At 37.8% G+C, this 15,358-nt stretch overlaps 1 protein-coding gene across 1 annotated transcript in view; it reads left to right on the forward strand.

Annotated features, from left to right (window-relative positions):
• Window positions 1-15,358, forward strand: part of LOC131959323 (protocadherin-15-like) — a 229,577-nt gene that overhangs the window by 182,616 nt on the left and 31,603 nt on the right. The window contains exons 31-34 of the mRNA XM_059324483.1: window positions 3,477-3,707; window positions 5,165-5,253; window positions 8,477-8,653; window positions 10,187-10,405. Of these exons, the coding sequence (XP_059180466.1) occupies window positions 3,477-3,707; window positions 5,165-5,253; window positions 8,477-8,653; window positions 10,187-10,405 (716 nt within the window). The remainder of the gene's footprint in view (window positions 1-3,476; window positions 3,708-5,164; window positions 5,254-8,476; window positions 8,654-10,186; window positions 10,406-15,358) is intronic.

A 15,358-nucleotide genomic window follows, 5' to 3' on the forward strand; every position in this document is an offset into this window, starting at 1 on the left:
GTGCCTAAGCTGAATGAAGGCAGGGGGTTCCCTGAGTTTGGAGACTAAGCAGATAATGAAACACCACACAGCAGTAGCAATGATCATGCAACTCTTGAAATTTACCACAGCAACAATCACTTTAATCTCCATCGTGGCGTTCCCAATGTGAACAGTAGGACTATGACAATCAAGTCACACAATAACTGGAATGTTGGCTAGCAGGTGTTTGATTGGCAACTGCAGTGCTTTGCCAAATTATGTTGCATTGCAGCAAAAGGTAAGCCAACTTGTTTTCCTTTTCCTCATTTTTTGCCAGAGCTCTGCCTTGGCACCTCACACTGGCTTCATTGACATTAATGAGGAAGCCACATTTTTTTTCATACAAGGCTGTTGTGGCTCTGAACATGGCCTTACTTACCAAGTGATTCAGTCATCTTGTAAAAATGCTTATAAATGAGGCTCAGGTGTGCAGGAGACTCAGGGTGATTGCTTTTATTTTGGCTTTCACATTGTTGATTTCCTTTCAAAATGGGCAGAATAGTTCCTAGAATGCACAGGAAAGGAAAGGCTTTAAAAGCACTGAGATGTTTACAGTGCTTACTGACTTTGAGTAAGTGCTTCATCAATGTATTAATTTTTTGAGGATACTGTCACTCAATGCAGATCATGAGGCGCATGGTTGTATAAGTAAAAATCCTACATGTATACAATTTTTATACACTATTTTGGAGTTAATACTTAAGATATCAACATACATTATTGTTTTATACTTAAAGGGAGTTTCGCAACAGAGAAAAGACCCCAAATATTGTACAGTCATGACTGTGAATGTGCACAGTTAAAATATCTATTTACCTTGTAATTATCATCTATAGTGTTTAGTGGTATCATAAAAAACAACATTCAAATGGTGAGGAAATTAATTAGCACTGTTAGCTGTTAGCTCCGTTAGTTATGCGCTCTATTAGCTCGGTTAGCTTTTAGCACCATTAGCCGAACCCACCACAGGACTCTGCTGCCCGCATGTAGCTTACAGCTTGTGATGGTTAAATTGTGAATGGTTCATGCGTGAGAACAAATCGTTTAGGTGAATGTATCACTCCCTGAAAAGAGTTGTTCATTTCTGAACTTTAGATCAGCTCACCTCTCTCCCATCTCGTGTCTCTCTCTCTAGACTGCAAGTGCCAAGTAGCGCGAGCAAAGAGTCGCTCAAGCCCGTCCCTCCCTCCAGTCTTCTTTTTCTTCTTGTGTTTCCCCGGCAGTTGTCAATCAGCGTAATAGGTGCATTATCACCACCTACTGCCCCGGAGCTCCCTCTTTCCCTCTCAAATAAACTGCCATTCACTGTGTACACTGTAAAAAAAGATAAACAATAGCTACTCAACAAAATTGAGGCAATAGATTGCATGCAATATTATTAATTAAATCTAACTAAGTTACAAGTTGAGTTAATAACAACTTAACAGGAAGTGCCAGTCAATTAAAAACGGACTAATTCTATTGTGTTGGATTCATTCAAAATTCTCTTGATTTAGAATTACATACACATAAAGATTATATTTAATGTGATCAAAATAAGTAGATTCTATCTCAAACATTTTTATGTTAAAGTTTCTTAAACAACTGCCGTAAAATCAAGGACGCATTTATATTTAATACATTTGATCAAATATATTTAGCAAAATTAAATGAGTGCTGAATAATTTATTACAGTGTAGGCATGGTCAGTCAGTGTACATACTAATAAAGTGAACAGGAGCCCTGATTGGCTGTCTTCCTCAGCATCAGTCAGTCAGTGATACATTCACTGAATGTACTAGTACAATGAACGGGAGCCCTGTAAGAGTCACAGATCATACCCTCTCTCCCTCTCTCATGTCTTGAAGATGGCTAACTATTGTATTGAATATTTAGGTGTTTTGCGAAAATATGATTGTTATAGCAGCTTTCTGTTTGCAAACTGTAGCTTTATCCAACTAAATTCTCAGCTCATTGGCTTATTTACAGTTCACTTATCGAGCGGAATGGAACACTCAGTGAGTTCTGATACACAGTTATAGCTCTGGTTAAGCACTTTGTACAAATCTTTTTAATTAAGTGATTGAGTACACTAAAAAGAACTGCTATTTCCACCACTAATAACAGTTAATAGCTAACTTGCTCTCCTCCTGGTTATAGTCACCTCAGTAACAGCCCATAAAAAGTAGTGCTTTGTAGCAGCTAGCACTCGGTTCAGTTTGTCATTCACAAAGAGATAGTTATACATACTTACATACAGAAATCATTTTCGTCCCAGAAGCATCCTGGCAATCTCTATTCATCCCAAACTCATTTTCTAACCGTCCTGGGACAACAGGACTCATGCCCAGCCTTATTCAGTTCTTATTGTTTTCCTGGATCTGTTTCACTACTATCCATCAGTTTTTATTTTATCTCTTTTCCAGTTCCACCTGTGTGGAATTTGTATGCATGTGGATTTGAGACACAGATATTCTCTCTCTAGGTACAACAGAAAATAATCAGGTCTCTCCTCCACGCCTATGCTATTGCAGTTAAAACAGGTGGTTGGTATTACAGATGTATCGCTGGAAAGTTATTCTAACTGTGCCGCTCACCTAAGAACATGAAAAAAATAGATCTGTACACATTCCTCCCTCAGTCCTCCCTTATTCCCTCGACTTTCTATATGTATACCTCCTATTTCCCTTATTTCATTTTTTATTTTCCTTCATCCATTTCCTTATTCCCTGGCCATCAGAAAAATACATTTTCTTGTTTCTTACTATCATAGCAGTACCTTTGATGTGGTGTGTGTCTCAGAGCGGAATCTGTAGTCTATACTCCCAGCCCTTCTTGTAAAGACCCAGCAATAAATCAATGTCTGTCTGAGTGTGTGTCTGTGTCTGGACGTGGATGTGAGGTTTGCAAGTGTGTGTGTGTGTGTGTGTGTGTGTGTGTGTGTGTGTGTGTGTGTGAATGAGGGCGAGACTCGATAGTTAGCCAGAATGACAGAACAGATAAATAGACCTGCATACAGCTCAAAGCATCACTTTACCCCCTACTGCTCAAGCAGAGTACTACATTAAAAACAAACACAACATACTGAGTTGGTTTCCCCACGAGGAGAACAAGAGTAGAAAAAGCAACAATAATATAAAGCCTTTTTTGTGAGTGACAAGTACAAGACATGAGTCCTGGACTGATCGATATACATGGCAGCACTGCGTATTGATCAGCTGCTCCGACACCTGGAATCAAACAATGAGGACGACTCAATATCATGATGATAATAATCACAGAACATAGATAGAACTGATTATTTAGATGCTAGCAACAATGACTTGATCACAGAGTTTTAGTCGATGATGATGATGACATGTCATTATAATAGTGATTACGCTGATGATGATGATGTTTTGGTGCTGTCATGATGATGATTAGAATTATGACACCGTGCAGTAATTACTATTTCTTCCTTTATCTCATTTTTACAGGCACTGGACAAAGACACTGGTAACTACAGTTCTATGATGTACCGACTCATCATCCCCCCTCCTGCTGGTAAAGACACCAAAGACAGCAAAGACGGCTTCATCATCGAACCATACAGCGGCGTGGTGAAGACGGCAATCATGTACCGCAACATGAGGCGGTCGTATTTTAAATTTGAGGTGGTTGCAACTGACAACTACGGTCGAGGACACAGCAGCAGGGCGGATATAGTGGTGTGTATATTTACATATTTGACACTGGTGGCAGGTTTATGATCGTTTTCTTCATCTTAGATTCTACATCTATCTTATGTTTCTGTGGCTAGATGACAGCTATTTTACAAAATTGGTCCTGAATTGATTGAAAGCGCTGCAGTCAGAAACAGCCGTGAAACAGCCTGCAGTGTGATCCTTCGGTGCAATTGTGCATTACCAATTAACGTCCACCATCAAAACTGCCTGATTAGAAAAGATTATAGAAAGAGAAACGAAACATTATTTCTTTACCTTTCGCTTAATCCGGTCTGTTTTTGTCTCGTTCTAAAATCTCGAGAGGTGACTTGTTGCTAGAAGACAGCGGTGGATAGAAAGGAAGAGAACAGAAAGTCTAGCTTACTGTTATCTAAAAAGATTGTCAGTGTCATGGCTTAATATTTAAATTATCTTGTCAATGTGGAAGAAGCAAAACCAGGTCAACTGAATGACAAATAAGAACATTATATCTCTCCAAGGGTCCTCTCTGTAATGTGGTTAGACACTTGTGATAATCTGCGAGTGGCATTGGACCTACACATTTCCATTAGGTACTTTTCCCTCTAGTGAGCCGCTATGGGTGTGGCTTGGGAGAGAGGATCCGCGGTTTAGGCAGCGATTTTGCGCATGCGTGATTCATTTGCAGACTGGTGCAAACTGAATGCTGAGGGGTTAACTCCTGCTCTGTTGACTGCAGCTGGGAGAGACTGCTGCGGGAGCACTTGGCCGCTTGTAAGTGCTTTGGGACGACACCCGGAACTTGTTAAGAAGGGTAGGAACAAGTCTCCAATAGTCTCCAATTACACCAGAAAAAGTGGCTGTATTTTTCAGTTGTCGCTTTTTTGAAAAAGAGCGGCTAGAGGGGTCTGAATAGTAGCCAAATATAGCAACAAAGTCGCTAAGTTGGCAACACTGCTTGCAGCATCAGTCTGTTGTCTCATTCAAACTCCGTTGGTTAGCAGATACAAAAGTACCTGTATGGGAACAGAGGCCGAGGGAAACTAGTGGGCGTAGCCAAAACACAAAACACTTCCAAAAAGTGCTCATGGAAAAATCGCCTATTGACAGTAATCAATTGCACCAAAAGATTATATTAGAGCCTGTTTCATGGCTGACGGCTGTAGCACTCTCACTCAATGCGAGACACATTTCAAAAATTGCTGTCCCCGAAAATCACTGCGACACAAAAATACCAAAGTTTCCCTTTTAGTTTTTTATCTGCTTTGAGGACCTCCTGGGAGCCACATAAATCTCATTGCACTTAAACAGTCACAAACTTGAAGCATAGTTGTTATGTTATCTTTTGCTTACTTTTGTTTCACTGGTTGAGCTGTCATCTGATAAGGTTAAGTGAAATAATGTACACCTGAACAAACTTTTTTCAGCTCAGTTTAGATATAGAATCGAGGTTTACTTGCATTTTTCTTCCTATTGTGTAGGTGTCAGTCGTGAACCAGCTGGACATGCAAGTGGTCGTATCAAATGTCCCTCCTACTTATGTGGAGAAAAACAAAAACAAGCTGCTCAGGTAATGTACATAACACTGCATGTTTTTTTTTTTTATAAGTTGTATAGCAAAAAGCCGGCTGCACTACATGTACTTCCCTAACAAGTGCCATCAACATAAATAGCTGATAAGTGACAGCTTCTCTGTTGAATCACTCAGCCTCTGCATACATTAAGTGTGTTATTTGATTCTGACAGACACTTGCCCACTCATCTTTGAGAAAAAGTATCTTCTTTTATTGCAATACTTCTTAATAACTAATTTCATAAAAAAAGTGATGAAGAGGAAACACACATCTTTCTGTCCATATGTACATTGTCAGTGCACGCCTGAAAAGTCAGTAATAATTCAGAAGCCACAGTTTTGGATTAGAGTGGGTGTATACTAATAGAGAATTTAAATTCAGTGGTTCCTCTATATTGAGTTGTTATGGTGCGTCTCCATAGGAAGGAGTGAATCTGTAATTGCTACCATGGGGAAATCAACAAGACTTGATAAGGAGCACAAAAACAGCCTTGTGTTTAAAAATAGTATTTTTATCATAACGAAGTGTCCTTGTGAGAATGAAGCTCCGAGTGCTTTGTTGAACTAGAACCCACACTGGGACTGTAACAGGCACGACAGCTAGACCACAGTTACAATGGAAACAAAATCCCTGCACATGCAATGCTAAAAAACAGACCAAGCTGCAGATGCAGATTGGTCCCTGCAGATCATTAAAAAGTCCTAAAAGACATTGAATGAATCAATCTAAAAATAAAGCCCTAATTGGTACTAATATGTCTAAAAATTAGTCTGGAAATGGGATTTTGTGAGTCATTTTTTGAAGTTGCATAGTGAAATCTCTAAATATATGTATTTTTTTAAAAATAATTCAATGCCTTTTGCATTAATATCAAGCATATTTGAATAACAGAACCAACAACACTCATAATTAGTTTCTAGCCAAATCCAGAATGCTTTTTTATTTATTATTATTTCTTTATTAATAAATGCAGGTCTAGCAGACTATTATAGATTTCTTAAGACCTTCTTTTAACGTTATATTGTGACAGATTGGCTGCCACATGCAGGTGTATCTCAAAAAAAATAGAATATGATGGAAAAGTCCATTTCCAGTAGTTCAAGTCAAACAGCCCCAACCAAGTATTGAGTCATATAGATGGACATACTTTTCAGAGGCCAACATTTCCATATTAAACATACTTTTTATAATATTTTTTTGTAATATTAAACTTTTTTGAGACACTGAATTTTAGATCTTCATTCAATTTAAGCCATAATCATTATAATTAGAAATTAAATGCATTAAGACATAATGTATGCAAACAAATAAACAAATGTTTCCTTTTGTGTGTAAAGGATCTATATAATGTGTTATTTCCACTTTTTTAATTTAATTACTGACATAACTAAACTTTTCTATGATATTCTAATTTATTGAGATGCACCTGTATTACAGCAAAAATGTAATTCCAATACTTCCCCTGATCTTTTGCACTTTAAAAGAAAATATTACATCCTGTAGCCACTGAATGATGGATTGAGTAGAAGACAGTGTCGTACTAATAGAGATGTGAAAGATAAAGTGTCTTATTGTTTAGCAGTTTGAATAAAACATGTGACTTGCATGAAGACGTGACATCCATCACACCTGTCCTCTACTCATAGGCCCAGGGTGCTCAGAGCAGAGGATTCACTGTCATTGGGAAGTGAAAATTCAACATTAGTTGGCTGTTTAATCAAGATTTAGGGGCACGGCTGAAAACAGCGCACAGCAATGCAAGTGGTCTCTGTGGTTTTTTTGGGCACAAAGTTTTTCAAACTTGGCACAATTGAAATTAAGGCATGCAGAGTGAGAAACACCAAAACGGCAAGAATACTTGCCAACAAACACCGGGTGTTTCACAGTTCTGTTCAACCCTTGTCTCCATGAGATTGTAGAAAGAATTGCCCCTATTCCTTTGTAACTGATGCCAGTTCCTGTTTCTTGTAAAAATGTCCTAAATTTAATTCTATGTGGCAGTAAAACATCCTAATAAGTGTTTAATCTAACCTAGGGTTGGGTGATATGGACCGAAAGTTATATCCCGATATATTTAGGCTGAATATCGGTATATGATACATTTTTACATACATACATATTTAAGTAAACATAAATACTGTTTAACAACAGGAGTACTTTTTTTAAAAAACCAAAGCTCCATAAAGTGCACATTTAAATTAAATAAAAACTCAAATAAAAATAGCCCATCGATCACAAGGATCACAGCGCAAATTTGAACTATATCAATATATGCAATATGGTCTAATATCATATCACATTTTTTTTTAAATATATCGATGTATTTTTTTATCGATATATAGCCCAGCCATAATCAAACCTGGATGTTGTTTAGCTTTATAGTATCGAGGTTAAGGGGCACCAAATACATCCATATCCTTGTAAGTGAGATATTTCTAGGAATGTTTTTCGAGATAAAATTCCACAAAGTTGATTTTTGAGATGTTACCTGTTGCTATTGTTACCCATGCCCCACCAGTTGGCTCATTTGTAGTCCTCCCTCGCCCTCTGTCTCTTGAATCCAACAAACACTATTTAAGGTATTCCTTGCTACGCTCAAAACATTTTGGGCTTGAGCCCTGAAAAACTGACCTTATCAACACCACAGTGGCAGCTTAAATGTGAGATATTTCGACTTTGCTCCAGTGTAGCTCAGCCTATTTGAGGAATTTGCTGGAATCGAGTAATACTATCTCCCTCCACAGTCTGCCAAATGTATTTTTATTCATTTAAAGACAGACAAGATGTTAATACTAAACACAAACAGCATTATTCATTATGTGATATAATAGTTCTGCTATGTACCCAGCTCAGTCAGATTGCAGCTTTCTTGCAGCTTTTTTGCCTTACACACATAACTTGGTAATGATTAAAGTACTTACCGTATTTTCTCTTTTATAAACACACACCCGCACACACACCTCAGTGGGACAGTTCCTGCTGTGAGCAGGTGTTTCTAGGGGGACAGACATCAATATTTCACAGCACGAGTCTGCCTAGCTGACTGGATAAAAAAAAAAGTGTTTTTGTGTGTCTTTGGTGTGTGAGGTGAGTCTTGTAAGTTCATACTTGTGTCCACAGAGGTTTATTCTTGTGTACATTCATGTTTGTGTGTCTATATCCTGAAGAAATTAGTCCTGTGATCCCATCAATCAAAACCTATTATCTTTTAATCCTCAGCATTTTGGAACGATACGTCCAGGAACAGATACCGGGAGCAAAAGTTGTAGTGGAAACCATCGGCCCCCATCGCCATGGTGACGGGATGGAGCAGGAGGACTACACCAAGTCGGACCTCATGATTTATGCTATCGACCCGCTGACAAATAGAGCTGTAAACAGACAGGAGCTCTACAAGTAAGAACTTTGCCAACAAATCCATGAAAAGTAAAATGGCAGCACTCCAAAATCTTTATATCATAAAATGAGACAGGACCTAACCCTAAATTACATCGCAATTAAGTCATTGCTAATTCAACTGGCCTCAATTAGTTTTTTGGAGGGCTGCCATTCGCACAAGTTTTCAGGTATTTTGCTGAAGTCAATCTTGGACTTTCTGGCAGATTAGCCAATCAAGTGGAAAAGTTCTTAGTAGGTTTTGCCAGCCCTCACTTTGACTGGAAGCTATTTTAAAGGGACAGTTCACCCCAAAATAAAATATAGTTTTTCTTCTACCTGTAGCGCTATTTATCAATTAAGATTGGGGTTTTTTTTGGTAAGTTGCAGAGTGGTAAAGATATAATTTGAGATCTCTGCCCCCTCTCGAAAATAATGTAACTCTATGGCCTTTTGCTGTTTGTTTTTATTTTATTTTTTATAATACACAGATCTTGATGTGAGCAGATACAATTATTTTGGGGGGAATTTGAGCACCTCAAGCGAGTGTCATATAGTTCCTTTAGGTTCAAGAGAAAGCAGGAATCTCTCTGGCTGATATCTCACCTGTCAACTCACACCCAAAATAATCTGGCTGTGAGTGATAAACAGAACTACAGGAGTAAAAGCCTGTCCCTTCAAGGGTGGGGAGTTTGAAAATCGTCACACTGATAAAATAATATTTTTTTGTCAAAATTGTTTTTTTTGCCTAAATCATCTCCTCATGGCGCCGGCCACCTATGGTAAAATCGCCTACATCCTCAGTTGATCAGATCATGTGATTTTACCCCTTTAAGATAATGGCCTATGTCAAGTGTGTGACTTAAGCGGATTTATTATGCCTGAGTCAAAATAAAATGTGACTTAGGCAATTTTTTGAACATGCCTTTGTGACTTAAGCAAGATTTGATAACACTTTATTTTGAAGGTGTCTACGTAAGAGTGACATGAGCGTGTCATAAACATGACATGAAATGTGTCATGAACATTAATGACACTTTGAAGTAACATTATTGCTCATGATACTTGTCATGTCATGTTTCTGACAGGCTTGTGTGACTCTTACGTAGACACCTTCAAAATAAAGTGTTACCATATCTTGCTTAAGTCACAAAGGCATGTTCAAAAAATTGCCTAAGTCATTTATTTCTCTTAAGGTACATCATTTACACACAGTGTTATTACGATACCAATAGCCATCCTTTGTTGCATTATTTTTGAGTGAAATGATCAATAAATGTCATATGTTACACTTTTGGTGAATTTTTTTTGTGTTTCCTGCAAAACTTGAAAAAATTAGTTAGGCGATTATTTTAGCAGGGTGACGAAATGCAATTAAATAACAAACTACTAAACTGTTTTGCAAGTATAGTAATGTGCTGCATGAATAACTGTTTGATATCTAGCTGGAAGAATATTACAGCCTTGCACTGAGTATGAGAGGTTAATGCTTAGAGTTTTCTGTCAAATACACTGGCATGGTGTCAGTTACATCATTTTATTTTTCACCCCAAGGTTTCTGGATGGTAAACTCTTGGATATCAATAAAGAGTTCCAGCCTTTTCTCCCTCCTGGAGGACGGATTCTGGAGATCCGAACCCCCGAAGTGGTGACCGGCGTAAAGAAAGCTGTGCAGACTGTAGGCTACACAGAGGGGGCGCTGCTGGCTCTGGCAGTTATTATCATCATCTGCTGCGTCCCTGCCATACTGATCGTCATTATCACCTACAGACAGTAAGTAGGAATTATGTGTAGTTTAGGGAATAGAAACAGTGCTTGGATCAGAAAATGTGGACTGATGGAGCTTGTTGTTCCTGTGATTGGCTTGTGTGCAACATTCTGTACTTTCTATTTTTAACAACTTCCATAAAAAGACCATGAGCTGATCCTACTGTGTATCCAAAGCCAGATTTATCTCTTTCCTCTGTGCCATATACCTCCATCGTAGTCCAAAAACTATTAAAAGTCCATCGTTTGGCAACATCTTCTGATTTATGAACATCAGCTTTGTAGTATATTTTAAGTCAATCCTACATACATAGTCCAAGTGGATTCATAAATACTCACTAGTTTTCCAAATCTGTATTGATCAAATGATTAAATGCACTAGTTACACTTGTTTGAGTAACATTTACTAAAAATAACACTATCCATTTGTTTCAGGAAATGATTGAGCCTGAAAAAAATTAATTAATTTTTTCTCTTTTTGAAGATTTCTGTTCATGCTAAAAATAAATGAGCTTGCAGCTGAATTTTTTTTTTTATTACACTAAATGGCTTGAATTGAAAAGCCACAAAAATGATGTCCTATATATACAGTCGCCCATAAAGTTGGAATAAAATGTTTTTTACCTCTTTCCATGAAATTATTGTGACAATTTGATGTATTCTTGACAGATATATTCTCAAAACATAATCAATCAGTCTCTTCCAAACATATCACAATGACAATGAAACCACAATTAAGAGAGGGTTGTGTCTGAAAACAAAATTATTCCAACTTTATTGGCGACGGTGTACATATAGCACCCCTTTAATTAACAGCTATTTTTCTAATATTTTTTTCCTGATTTTTCCCATTAACTACCTTAAATTCCCCTTAAAGTTTCCACCTTGAATATCTCTGTAATTTTGCAAAACTTGTATCTCTACTAGTTTCTCTCTCACACACATACATGTAAAATTCCAGAGGATTGTGTCTGAAAACAAAAATTTTCCAACTTTACGGGCGACCATGTATTTTCCTGACCTCATTACTTTAAGGAAAAAAGGCATAAGGTGAAGAAAAAATTGTGATATTTCATAAGAAATAGACAACCATGGTGCAACACCAATCAGACTACACTTATATACAGAAGTAGAATTATGCAACGGTGAATGTTAATAACATGGGTCTGCTGTGGTGAAATTACAGTGTTAAAAAATGGACTACTTCGTAGATACTTCACAAGATGTATAAAAGTGTGTAAAACCCACCCGATGAACAATATCACTTTATTACCAAAGTTTGAATGGAAAAAGGAATATAGACTACCTGTAAAAGCATTTCTTTTCATTAACTGCCAATTGTGCGTCAATTTAAATGTCGCTGCCAAGGAATTGTGGGACAGTATTATCTCCTTTCCTTCCATAAAGGATAGCCCGCTGTATCTTGTGCTTTAGGAGGTAAGAAAGGAAGCACTGAACCATCATGTAGAGAATTTAACCAGCTCTTATCATGGCTGCCACTTTGATACTAGTTAAAAAAAACCTTCCTAAGCAAAAACGAAAAATTAACTATTCAAGCAGCCCATGTCCATGTTTACTACCATGTTTCATTTTGTAAACCCCATAGGTAGCTATTAAATCTATTGCATTCCAACATAATTCTTGGGGACTGGCCGTCGATGTAACTTGCCTAAAATGAAACAATCCACTTCAACATTAATTTGGTGCTACATGTTCAAAATTAGGTCCTCAAAACATGTCAGTTTAAAGAATAGAGGTTCCGACTATAAAAAGGAATGCCAACAAAGATAAGTCATTTAAATACTTGTGAATCTCTTTTAAAAGAATGCAGAAAAATAGACAAAGCTGACAGTCTCTCCCACAGGACGTCCTTTAGCACTATTTATCATTTTATCACCTGGGCCAGTCACTTCCCTGGATGATTCAGCATCACAGCCTGTCCCACAGTGCCAATTCTAATAGTTTGTTTAGCTAACCACCGTGAAAGGCTATTAATTTCATCCGTCTCCCAAACACACATAAACAAGCGCGCGCACACACACACACACACACACACACACACACACACACACATATATAAACTGGATCAGTGCATTTTGAAGAGTGCTTCTCATCCTGCTGAGAAAGAGAGAGACAAACAACAACAGACTGAGAGGAGAGGCGACTTGAAAAAAGAAAAACTGAGTAGTAATCATCAGCATAATAATTACTAGTCTCTGTTGCTAAATGACTGTAATGAAGACCAATTGTCCAACTGGGCTGTAAATTACAATAAGTAAACCTAGCTAACAAGAGGTACTTTGTGATTTATGGTTCTAATAATCACTAATCTTTCTCTCTTTCTCTGTCTCCCGTCTGCTGCGTCTACCGCCACCAGATTCAAAGAGTGAGTACTGCTTTCATATTCCACCGCTCAAATATTAATGTCATGGCTGTCTTAAACACCTCTCATTGTGATTAATGTGTTGACTTTCATTGTACAATAAAATGGATGAGATAAGGAAGGGCGATGAAACAGAAAGGACAGCGGACAATCAAATAAATGAATCCTGAAGAACATGGAATCAGTAAATGTCCAGGACTGATGCTTTTATTAGAATATGTCTTGTCCAGTCACTATAATGTTGACTGGACAAGAATACCTGTTGATTATGCACATGCATCCATCCAATTCCTTCCACTTATCCAGGGCCGGGTCGCAGGGGCAGCAGGCTAAGACCGGTTGTCTGGTTTCCTGGGGGATCCCAAGGCACTTTTAAGATATATAATCTCTCTCCTGGGTCAACCTCAGGCCCCTTACACATGTCACACATTCATATTTTAATGGTTTGAGGCTTATATGAGTAAAACATGAAGTGAATACGCTGGACCAGCAAATAGATGTTTGTTGTTTCCAGCTGGTTGTCTCATTCCAAGAGCTCGTTTGGGTCTCTTTAAAAGATAATGGAAGCAATCATTCAAGAGAAATGTGGAAAATGACGGGAATATCAATGCGCCATTATCCTGTTTTTTCAACTTTTGGCCAAAATAGGCGGTTTGGCTAAAAACCCTGCAGTCGGCACTGCAGGGGACACTGGTAATAAAAAAAGGCAGCAGCCTGCGGTGAAAAGGTTTAAACACATTCAACCTTTGGAGAAAAGCTGCTCGAAGTCATGCTGCGGTGGCCAATCACGCCACCAGCGAGTCAGGGAGAGAGTACAGTAAACATCCCTGCCTCTGTTGCTGCCATGGGACGGGACGAAAAACAACTATAGTGCGAGAAAGTTTAGTAAACTATAAGGGTAAAAAGCTAAACACAAGCAGGTGCTTCAGCTTCCCAGTAACAGCTGACTTAAATGATGCTCTTTAGAAAAATTCTGTGAGGAATTTGGTTTCCAGCAATCAACAACAGCACAAAACACAGTCAGTCACTCTTATCTTCTTTAACCCATTTAAGCCGGGAAAGCATTACCGCATTTCTACCATTAAAACCGGGATCAATGTTGCGTTATTCTACCATTAAAGCCGGGAAAGCGGATACGTCATTGTGTAGTATTTGTAGTTTTTTTCCACCTATTTTCAGTCTCTTGGTCAATAAAATGCATCAGAATACATGTGGGAGTGTCGCAATGCAACATTGGACTTTTCCAGAACATTGAAATCATGGCGGAAGACGACTATAGCGGAGGAGCTCAGAAGTAAGTGACGGAAGCGATCTTGATGAAAACAGCGCCGATGATTTTATTGCTGATCTGGACTTTGAACCCTTGGAACCAATCGACCGGGATTTATGGATGAGGAATATGTTTTTAGACGACATATTTTCACCGATGAACAGACAGATTTGTGGCCATCTGGAGATAATAATAATAATAATACTAATTGATTGTGATGATGATATAAGACATCATGACTGTTTATGTCTTATATTACTTTATTACAGTAGGCTAATGAGAACTATGTCTATTTCTTCCAATGGTCATGGTCATGTTTACATCTTGCTAATGGGCATGTATTAGTATTATGCACAGGATTTTTATTCAGTCATCATCACATACAGGTATAAACAGTAGCTTACAGTCCAATGTAATTTCAATATAGATAGTATATTATGCATAATATTTGTATTTTTCACATACAGTCATACTAGTGCACTTTATGTTTTACATTTTTATTGAAAATAATGCTGCACTGACACTTTAAAAAAAATCTTGTACTAACACTTTATTTTTACATTTTTGATTGAAAATAGTGCTGCTCAGTTAGAGCACCTGCCCCATGTGTTGAGGCTATAGTTCTCACTGCCATTTCCTGTCTCTTTCAACTTTTCTGTTCAATAAAAGGCGAAAATGCCTTTTTCCCCTCTATTTGCTGAGTTTGTTGATTTTTAAAAAGAACTTAACTGAAGGTTTGGACAAATAAACTCAGTTTCTCATGAAAGCCACAGGTATAAGCTCTCAAATACTTTTTGAATTTAATTTGTATCTGCCACAGAGGCTGAAAAATATATTATTTAGTAGGTGTTGACACTTCTGCTGAATTTCCAGAAAAACTTATTTTAAAATCGCCCATAGGTTTTACAGACATTTTATCCAGGCGTTTTAGGCTTAAATGGGTTAACTACTGTGCTGCCTTCACAGTTGAAAATGTTGAGATTATCAACACTGAAACCTGACAATGTCATGAAAAACTCAAAGGATCACCAAAGGGATTACAATTCATCCTGAGTGGGTAGTGAATGTGTATTTTAATCCATTAAAATAGTTCTTGAGACATTTCACAACATAAAATGCCTAATCATGGTGCTAGAGAAAATGGGTCAGTGGGCTCCATCCTTTGTGAAGCATTAATGTCTGTGAAAACATCATACAAATTTATGAAATACTTCTTAAGATATGTCCGTCTGTACCACGTTGATGGACAGTCTAGCATGGCTAAAAACAACATAAGCAAACACACAGATATATATTTTACTATGGT

This window comes from Centropristis striata, chromosome 21 (genome assembly GCF_030273125.1).
Source record: "Centropristis striata isolate RG_2023a ecotype Rhode Island chromosome 21, C.striata_1.0, whole genome shotgun sequence".
Classification (NCBI taxonomy): Eukaryota; Metazoa; Chordata; class Actinopteri; order Perciformes; family Serranidae; genus Centropristis; species Centropristis striata.